Source organism: Sinocyclocheilus grahami, unplaced genomic scaffold (genome assembly GCF_001515645.1).
Source record: "Sinocyclocheilus grahami isolate Dianchi unplaced genomic scaffold, SAMN03320097.WGS_v1.1 scaffold2678.1, whole genome shotgun sequence".
Taxonomy (NCBI): Eukaryota; Metazoa; Chordata; class Actinopteri; order Cypriniformes; family Cyprinidae; genus Sinocyclocheilus; species Sinocyclocheilus grahami.
The window spans coordinates 19138-30334 of record NW_015507856.1 but is presented as its reverse complement, the minus strand read 5'-3'; the positions used below and the strand labels follow the sequence as shown (position 1 = coordinate 30334).

Here is an 11197-nt window from a genome sequence, read left to right as displayed (position 1 = left end):
CACAAACATCAAATTATCAGTCAAAAGACAACTGAAAACAAACAAAGTAATTAATCTTACCTGTGCTGAAGTGCCGAAATATTTCACATTACCCCAAGTACAAATAGAAACTGAGTTTGCACTAAAATTTGTATTAGGAAAATATTGACGTATATCATTTGTAGCTCGCTGTAGTACTCGGACACCCTTGAATTCTTGAACGTAAACGTCACTGTTATCAATATCTGTCCATAGTGGAGCAACAATGTCTATATTTGCTGGAAGAGTTGGGGGACTTGAAGGAAACAGTGGCCAGTTGAAAGTAAGAAATCCATTTTGGTAAACCTAAAAGGAGTTTGAAGAAACAGATATTACATGTTGACAAATACTTTTAATGGCTAATATAAGTAATAAATTGATTTTAAAAAATGCAGTTGCATTAATGAGTGTCCTCACATAAACAGAACTGTATGTGAGCCCGAAGTAAGAAAATGGTGTCTGCAAAGGAAACTTCAATAATCCATAAACCTCTCTTGCCAGGTTTAGTTTGTGCCCATTCCTAAATGGATAGAACAGTCCTGCAAGCATACAAGTTTATTTTTCAGCACACTTATACATTTTAATTCATTTGTAACTCTCAACATTTCACTACATATTCAGCACACTTATGATTTGAATTCATTTGTAATTCTCAACATTTCACTACACATGAATGGTCTAATGAATTGTTACATGTTTCAAATGATAAACAACTATTATTAAGATATGCAAAAAAAATACCATGCATGTTTAATTATTAAATTACTGTACCGTTGTTGTCTGATGCATAGTCAACTCGAAATACCCATCGACCCGTGACGTTGACATTGCTTGTGTATGAAAGGTATGTAACGTCAGAGACAGGAATGGAAAAGAAATCAGTTGAATCACTTGTGTCATAGCCGGACTGTCAATCAAAATACAAGACAACGAAAAGTTTAGTTACAATCAAACACTTATCATATAGTGGTAAAAAAAAGATATTTTGATTTCAGTGTATTTTTCAAATCACTTACGCTAACAAAATATGTTGGGCCGATATGACCATAATGCATAAGTGTAAATGACATGTTTTTGCCAGACACCAAAACCACTTGGAAGGTTGACTTCAGGAAGATAAAGGGAATAACTACATAAATACAGAGAACATGGGATATTGTTTCTTAATCACATTTCTATGCGAGAAGAAGACTTACTTTCTGTCTGTATATATAGTTTGGTACTTTATCCCACGTAGCAATGAAAACCCATGAAGCAGAGAAGTTCAAGTTTGGATAATATTGGTTTACATCTTTTGATGCCCGATTCAAGAGACGAGAATCTGTTACTAGTCGGTAAGAGATGGTTCCTTTTTGTGTAATGTCAATGTTTGTCCATAATGGAGCAATGATGTCTCTAGTCGAGTATGCAGGAAAATAATTGGGATACGACTGGGAAAACAGCCCATTAAAAGTCAAATACCCCTTGTTATTCACCTGTTGACAACAAAACAGTGAAAGCTACTCATGTTGTTTCAATAAAAACTTAGTGTACAGTGTCATAAATGTGACAATGCTCCTTACGTGTAGTTGATTATAAATAACTCCAAAGTAGACAAACGGCTGTGCCAGAGGGATCAGAGGTGAACTTCCAAAATACTCTGCAGGGTTTTTTGTATCCTCATTTCCATATGGGTAGAAAATTCCTATAATTGTAAAGGAACATCATAAATAACTTGCAATATTAAAGGTGCAGCGATTCCTGAGAAACACTGATATTTGAAAGAAGCACACCGGGGTGCGATTCCCATAAAATAACTCGCTGGTTATCTACCATAGCACTATACATTGTTGTAGATACTAAGGGCAAGCTCACACTAAAACACTGTAAGACTACCTAGATTGATGTGGTGCTCGCACTATATAAGGTTTCTTATCATCTTTTGTTGTCATGTCATAGCAGCGTGAATAGTACATAACACACTGACGAGGTCCACAAACTACAAGACATTTGGTTAAGAGGCAGTCCTGACCAACAGCGAAAAACATTTTCTCTCATAAATTCACATGAGAAATTCACGCAAGTGATTACAAGAATTTCCACTTATACCATCTGCACTGTAATTGGCTGGATTAGTTCCACCTTCTCACTGCATTGCACACACTACAAGATCATGTGGCGATGTCTGAAAATATCACAGGGTCTGTGACTGCTCAATACAAGCTCAGATCACACTGATGACCAGCTCATACTTAAAGAGCATTGGCGACCACAATGCTATCCGTAGGTTTTGTTGCAGACCTTGGAAATCTGTCTGCGACAGCAAAATCCAGCCAAAAGTAGTGTAGTGTGAGCTTACCTTAACTAGCTAGTCACGTTTCCTGAACCATGTTAACCATGTTTCCTGAACATGGTTGCATCTCTGTCATCTGAACCACACTGGTTTAACAATATAGGGCTGCCGTTAATGACGTCACATGCATGTTGTAATCAGTTATGCTAATTAATTGTTTCGAGATCTCCGAGATGTTGCTTTTAATGAACATGGCCCCTGATGACTACTTCACTTTTTTTTTTTTTGCTGTTATTTTGTCTTATCTGATGTTTGATACTGGGGTTCCCTTGCGGATTTATGCACATCGTGCACACTCTTCAAAAAAAGAGCTGACTGTTGACATGCTAAAATGCATATGTATTATGTAAATGTATTAATTTGCTGCTTAACCACCATAGTACAATGCATCACTCTAGAAACTAACTAGTCAGTCAGTCACGACTGTTTGCCAAACATGGTCGCTACATTTGTTCAAATATATCCTATTCTTCAACGCGGAAGTAAGCCTATGGGCGAGACTTCTGGTTCTTTAGCCACTATAGGGAAAAAAATGAGATGAATAACAATGTGCAGTAAATGGTAAAACTGTTTGCACTACAAACCAGTGTGTTCATAATTAAGATAATACATTAAAATAATATGGTAAGACACACCAATTTGCAATATCAAGCAGCAAAAGAAGCTGTTTCGTACAGCTAAGAATAGCTGGAAGCGGATGAGACCGAAAGCCAGACCCATAAAATTTACAAATGGCCGCGCCCGTTCTTACAGGAAAAATAAGGTGGATAGGTCTGTCATTAATGGCATCATGTGCAGGTGGTGGAGTAATAACTTCTGCTAATTCATCAGTTTGAGATTGTCGAGATGCTGCTTTAATGAAAATAACAGCTGATGACTACTTCATTATTTATTTTTGTTCTTTGTCATTTTGCTTTATTTGATGTTTGATTCATCGTGGGTTCCCTCTGACATCATATGCATGCATGCACATGCGTACTTTAAAAAATGGTGCTTACTGAGGACACACTAAAATATATAGATTGGGGGACTTGGAGGTTTGGCTGGACATGCCAAGCAGTTCACGTCATGACTAGTACTTTGTTTTTACCATCAAATTGTGTTAACTGTTTATGTAACTGTTGCAATGCTGCAAAACACATAACTTTTCACCAACACAACAATAGCAATGTACAGTGAGAGAATTGCAAGATTTAAACTACTTATACAAATAATTGCAACCGACTAACTGACTAACTTGAACGCAATGGCCAATCATTGGTGTTCAAGAAATCAACAGATATGTCTGTGATTGGCTACATTGCTCATCGTTACAAAAATAGAACATTTTGATGCTCTCCAAAGTGCAAACACAAATAAGCACTGGAGCATTTACCAAATTAGTTTCACCAATATCGTATGACTACAGTTTCAACTAAGGGTGCATTTCACTGTGTGAGAAAATGGACATGATGCGTAAGAGCATGAAAACAGTGTCAATTGCGTGAGTCAACTGCGAGAGTTGGCAGCCCTGTCAGATTTGATCTGGGGGGTATTCCAGAAAGCAGGTTATGTGACATACCTGAGTATGTTTAAGGGTAAGTAATATTAATTATAAAGCACTATTATAACAAGGTTTGTTTTATTCTAATATGTTTTATTATATTTATTTTATTATTTTATTGTCATGTTACACATGGATCTGCATTCAAACATTTTTTCTTTTCTTTTTGCAACAGGATGTTTTTTTATAATGTATTTCTATAATAAAAATACATTATGATATGTCTTATTATAAAATCAGTGTCACGGTTTTGTTGTGTTCATGTCATCTGTGATCCTTGATTTGATTTGTTTCACCTGCCCTTCATCAATTAAGCCCTTACCTGATGTGTATTTATGCTGCGTTCAAGTCCTCCTGGGACGTTCGTACTTACGAGTTGACAAGTCGTAATTACGACATCAGGTGCATTCAAGTCAGTTTCATCGGCACAAGATGGTGGTGTACCTTCTTTAAATAAATTACAAGAAAATACAACAAGGGTCTGTTAACTCTGCTTATAGAAAATGAAGAGCAAAGAATTCGCATCAGGAGTGTTTTGCCGGTAAAAAAACACGGTAAAAATTTACCGTCAACTACAGACGTTGCATCCATTGATTCCGCCATGTTTCTCACTGACACGCACGCCCCCAACTCGGAAACTCAGGGCTTGAAGAAAATTTAGAGCTTCCCACTCGTAATAACGACTTTGTGGTGGCGTTCATGTGCGTTCAACTCGTAAATACGATCTATTCGACATGACTTGAACGCACCATTAGGCCCCGTCCACACGGAGACACGTTTAGCTGTATACGCATAAATTTTGTATCGTATAGGCGTTTCGTCCAGACGGATCCGGCGTTTTGGGAGAGTGAAACCAATATTTTTTAAAACCAGGTCCCAGAGTGGATAAACCTGAAAACGCCACCCTTGCGTTTTCGTGTGGACAGCGAATCCGTATATTTTCTGAAACGATGATGTCATCAGCCCACTTGTCGCCCCTAGTCCGACACCACTACGTCACGTAACAGCAACAAAAACATGAACAAACACTGAACGATTGTCATTGACGAACTAACATTAACACAGATTCATAAATGTATTGTTCCATGTTCGTTTGTAATAGGCAAGGTTTATACATATAGTCCAAGTCTTCTTCTTCGTATTTAGTGTATCTCTGTGGCAGAATTACAGCGCCACATACTGGTCTGGCATGTATACTACATCGTTTTGTGTCAGTTTCGTGGTTTCTTGTGGATACAGATATTTCTTGAGATGAGGGCAAAAAAAAGATCGGATAGGGAAAGCTCTGGCTTCGTGTGAACGTAGCCTTATTCTGCCCTCTTGTCTCTGTCTGATGTATGGTCTCGTCAGTTTGTGCTAGCGTGTTTATGTAGATTTTGCCCTGTTATTTGGATAATTAAAAGATATTTAACTCTTCTTCATCATCTTGTGTGTTAACCTTGAACATACTCTGAGTTGACTGAACTTACAACTCTGAAGTGTTTTAGGAACCAGCATACCTCAAGTAAGCAAGGTTTGGGTTAATCAACCGAGAGCTCAGGATATATGTGACGGTAAGTTAACCTTACTTTCTGGAATACACCCCCGGATGTGGTTCTTGTTTTGAAAAGTCACTGTATGCTATCAAACAGAGTCAAAGGATTACCTTCCTGAGGTCCACCATCAACACGGAATGCCCAGCGTCCCGACACACTGACATTGCTGGAGTTGAAGAGCTTATTTTCATCAAGCACAGGGATGGAAAAGTAATTTGTTGAGTTGACTGTGCCATAGCCAGCCTAAGAAAACACAAATCAATAATAGAGGCTTTGCACCACATAATATTTACAAGTTCTGTAATAGTTCCAAAGTTCAGAAATATGATTCTCATTCTTTCTGACCTGAAACCGATGGTCCGTAGAGGAGATATTTCCATAGTTCATCATGACAAAAGACAGAGAGCCACCAGAGACCAAAACAACTTGATAAGATGAACTCTGTTACAGAAACAAAAAATGATCTTTAATAGACAGAGAATAATTCCGTATTAATGCTTAATTCTGCACTGCTATAATAAAACGCAGATCATCCTCATACTTAATGTGCTTTAATAATCATAAACGGCTTTCCTCTTTCTTTTACCCAAATTACCTGGAGTCACATTAGTGAAATTTCAGCACAATTTTGCTGGCAAAAAAGGACTACCATCTATTGTCAAAAGTGTAGCGATATAAAGCACAGCTCATATATATATATATGAAAAGCTAATTTGCAAAAAACGATAAACGGCACTTTAAAAAAAATTTTTTTTCATTATTCTCCACATATAGCGTTATCTGAACCCTAAACAGGTTTTTTAAAAAAAGTTTTGTCCTCTTTCAAGGCATCGCAAGTTCATGTTTTACTGCAGAAGCTGACAAGCGCCATTGTTGTTTTTGAACAGAAGCCGATAAGTCAATTTTAGTGAATCAGCGCGCTGTATTCAGGTCAGGTGACAAGGCTACTTTCGTTTTTTTTTTTTTACTCTAAAACATGAAATGTGGAGTTATCTGCTTTTGCCAAAAAACGACTGTTGGAGTTATCTGCTTTTGCTATAAAACAAACTTTTAATATTGTTTTTACAAGATTTTGATGGAATGTTTTGGTTTCAATCGATACGACAAGCTTACAGAGATTCTTCTCGACATGCTGAACTTCAAGTTAAAGGGGTCTATATATTGGATCCGACAGTAATGTCGCACCACACAAGTGTGAGTAACTGTTTTTATTATGTGATCACTATTGCTTTGTCTGTTATTAGAGATCGTTTGATATGTAGTGGGTATTCTTGTGTTTTTAACCTAAATCACAGCAGCGTCCATCTGTGAAGGCTGTAGGCTGTCAAACATACACAAATGTTAGCCAATCATAGCAGAGCGTTTACTTCCGAGTCTACAATCCACCACGCCTATTCAAACAGCGTTCTGATGAGGGGGGTCAAAACAGGACAGAAAATAGCCTATTACTTTTAAATTATGATTTTTTTATGTAAAAAAATTATAACTTTATAAGTGGACCTCAGAGAACTGTACAAAATCATTTTTAAAAAGGCAGTTCATGACCCCTTTAAAGAAATCCTAATATGTTGGACCTTTTATTGAAAGTAGTTTACTTCAACCTGTTAAGACACGCCTTCACTTTTTTTGTAGTTCTGCCAGGCGACACTAATAGTGCTAAAACTGCCTACCCTAGCTTTAAAAAAGACAGACATCTTATTTAGAGACACCAAAAGATACTGGAATTATACATTTCAGGACACACCAATAAATTACTTGAAAAATACTTTTCCCAGATTTCCAGAAACTACCAGATGTGTGTACTGTAAGTACAGTAGCCTAGTGGATAGCTTACCGATTGTAAGTTGTTATAGTATGGTACTTTATCCCAAGTGGCAATGAACAGCCATGATGCAGTGAAGTTCAGATTAGGAAAATACTGGTTTATGTTGTTTGTGGCTGCTAGTAAGATTCTACCACTGGTGACCTGACGATAGGTGATTGTTCCACCGACAGTGTTGTCCATGTCTGTCCAAAGTGGAGCAATGATGTCTCTGTTGAGTTGTGACTGTAAATTACTGGGTTTCGGCTGTGAAAGAGGCCCATCAAATGTCAAATCCCCATTGTTATTAACCTGAAACAGAGGTAAAACAATATTATAAAAGAGCTTTAGCAGTACAAAATACGGCCTAAAACTCTTAAAAAGCCAAGTTTGTGGCTTTTTAAGAGTATGAAAATTATGTACGATCTGTTTTATTTCACAGCAACTCTGTTTGGGACATGCAGTGTAAAATGCGGTTAAATACTTACAAACAAATATATAGACTAACAACACAAAAATAATAAAATGTAAAAATAAAAAATTATGGGAATGGGAAGGATTCAATGATTGATCTTGAAAAATGTAGTCAACATGCAATTTGTGTAAAAGTTAATTTTTTTTTATTTTTTTGTTATAAGTATTGTTGCTGAGATAATGAACTGTGAAAAATTAAATATAAATTTAATGTATGTATATATACTTAGAGAATACATTATAAAAAATGTTCACATCAATCTGAAGAAAAGTATTGCAGAAAATTCCCAAATCCAAGTTTGCAAAGCTTGTTGCATCACACCTAATGCAGCCCGATCTCATGAGAAGTTGTACATATTTTATGTAAAATGTGGTTCTACAAAACGTAATTTTACTTTGGCACTAAATGTACAATACTGACATATTTACAGCATCTAAACGTACAATATATTAACAACACCTAAAACGTAAATTATTTCTGTATGAACAACATTACAGACTTACAAATTAATCCTTATGAATACTGCAATCATTGTATTCGGTCCTCATACCAATGGCATTATGTTTTCAACTGAATTTATTATACGAAGTTTATTCATTTACTTAATATGAAATTATAAAATTTCATTCTGTTGTGTGATTTCTGCAGCTAACTCGTTTTGAAGATTACACAATGTTAAACAAGACTACACTTTAAACCCTTAAATTGAATAATATTCTGCGATTGTTTAACCATTACTTATCATGTAATAATTACATGTTCTGGGAAACTGCTTTGTTTATCTGCCGTACTGGGAGGATCACGCTGCCTTTCCGCTATTGAGTTTAGGGCAGTATTTAGATTTTCTGTCGTGATTGTGAAAAATGTCATCATTGCATGCCATTCAAGCTGCATCAAGTATTGCAATAGTAACTCAGATCGTCTTTCTGAGAGAAACTGGACAATGCAAAAAGTGTTTTCGCTTTTTCTACATGTAAAAACACCAAGGGAAGCAGGTCGTGAAGATGGCGGGAATATGCCGGATAGCAAATCTATTAATAATGTCACTGATTAAACCCACTGCCTATCGCTCTTTTGAAAGTTTTGATTTTGTTTGGTTTAATAACAATACCTTTGTGAGCATGACTCTCACTTGGCTTGTGAATTATCCAGGCACGGCTTGTCTGTAAGGGCAGGTGGGGCAGAGCCCCACCAAAATATTCACCCAAAACATAGACCTCTATATAAACTGAATAAATAATAAACTGTAAATGTGTTCAGCATTCTGCAGCAAATATTGTTTCGAATTTTCTTGACAATTTTAAGTCATAAAGTGCGCAAGATATATTACAATTCATTGCAAGCTTCGGCAGGCCAATGATACTAATGCCTAGTTCACACTACAGGATTTTATACCCGATTTGCAAGTTAACGAGCTCGCCGACAGGTCGGGCTGTGATCGAGGGAAAATCAATGCTTTGCAATCTTTATGTGTGAACTACTCAACGATGCATCAAAGAGGCTCGCTAACACGTCGCCGACGCCAAACAAATATCTAGCATGCTAAATATCTGGACCGGTCGGCCGACTCGACATCACGTGGTGTCAGGGGTCGTGATGAGCTACAGCCAATGAGAGAGCAAGCATGGGTTGAGGTCAGCGGAAGAAAAACCGCGGAAGAAAAAACATTTCCCTGCATATTTCGGTCTATTACGACGTTTTATATCTTTTTATTATATTCGCTATAAAATGAGTACACTAAAAAATGCTGGGTTGTTTCAACACAACTTTGGGTCAAATATGGACTAACCCAAATTTTGGGTTAAAACTTTAATGAAAAAATGTAACCCAACAGTTGGGTTAGTTCATATTTGACCCAACATTGGGTTGAAACAACCCAGCATTTTTTAGAGTGTAGGTTTAGGTTTGGGGGTAGGTTAAGGGGTCTAAAAATCTAAATCGTTTATCGATAAAATGATAAAAATGCATTAATACAAATATCTTAATGCTATTAAAGATTCAAATATTTGTAAGTTTTTTAGCTTTAAATACGTAGCAATTTTACGTTTTAAATGTAATACGTATCTGCATCAATCAAAACATACAAAAATTTACAATAATGTTTTTTTCCTTGTATTCCTTGTAGACGTTACGTACCTACTGTACTGTACGTATAAACAATGAGACCAGGCTGCCTAAAAACACTTGGGGCTGTAACCGCTGACAAAGGTGATTCAACTAAATGCTGAGTTAGTGATTTGAATACTTATATCAGTGTTATATTTCAGTTTGTTCTTGTTAATAAATTTAAAAGCTATAATTATTTAGGTTTTTGCTTTTTCGTTATGGTGAATGGAGTGAATTCTGAATACTTTGAATGCACTGTACATAAACACAAACACACACACAGTACATACACAGAATTAATGAAGACAAGTCTCTTACATAAGTCTTTCGATAAACACGTCCAAAATATACGAAGGGCTTTTCCAGTAATATTACTGGAGAGCTTCCATCATCTTCAGAGGGATTCTTTATGTCTTGATTTCCAAATGGGTAGAAAAGGTCTGAAAATATAAAATAGAGGGGAAAAAACTACAGTGATCTAAAACATAATGTATTGATTATGTAACAAATGTTGTTACATGTCACTTTGTTTGACAGCATATCCATAGACCTGATGCATACTGCACTCAAAAATGGCGTGAACTGGCTGAAATTTAAAATGTACAATTTCAGTCTGTTAAGTCATACCTTAGGTATTCAGGGACTACAGATGCAAATTAGCTATCTAGCTAACTCTGGCACAACATTTGTGTTGTCCATGGTACCTGTTAACCCTTGTGTGGTGTTCATATTTTTGTTATTCAGCCAGTGTTCGTGGGTCTAGTGAACCCGCTGCATTTTTTGTTTTTTAATTCAACAAATTAAAAATGTTATGTTAAAATACTCAAGTTATTACAAGCAATATAAACAGCACATATGGTTAATATTGTCAGGGTCTGGCGTCTGGTGTTCTCCCTCTCTCCTCCAGAGGGCGCCATCTCCCGGACTCCCATTCCCCAAACCCCCTACACCTGTTCACCCATTACACCAATTCCCCAAACTCCACACACCTGTTCAGTCACCCACTCATCACACTCACCCTCAGCTGTGCCCCGTTGTCACTGACTATATCTTCTCCTCTCACTCACCACTCGGCCTGGCTGTATTGTGTGTATGTAATGGTGTTCGTCGTCCCTAGACCTGTTTTTGTTTTGCCTTGTCGGCCTTTCTGTTGGGAATAAAATAAGTTTTCACCTGCATTTGGACCCAGACCCTATTTTTCCACGGTGCCCCTGACCGCGGCGTGACAAATATTTGCCATTTACCTTTGTTAAATCACATTTATGAATTAAAGTGCTGCAACCTGGTGCAGGAATGGCAGGGGCAGAAACACAAAACTCACACTTACATTCAGACTCTTACAGACTCTCTCTCTCACACACACACACGCACGCACACACACACACAC

General features: G+C 37.0%; 1 protein-coding gene across 1 annotated transcript; it reads right to left on the bottom strand.

Moving 5' to 3' along the window:
- Positions 1–169: 169 nt before the first annotated feature.
- On the bottom strand, positions 170–7475 carry LOC107575498 (uncharacterized; the record flags this gene model as incomplete). The annotated part of the gene is made up of 9 exons (XM_016261864.1): positions 170–324; positions 436–557; positions 790–925; positions 1035–1124; positions 1215–1493; positions 1581–1702; positions 5539–5671; positions 5774–5869; positions 7263–7475. Coding segments are annotated over 9 exons (1346 nt in total), but the record flags the coding sequence as incomplete, so codon positions are not given.
- Positions 7476–11197: the final 3722 nt, after the last annotated feature.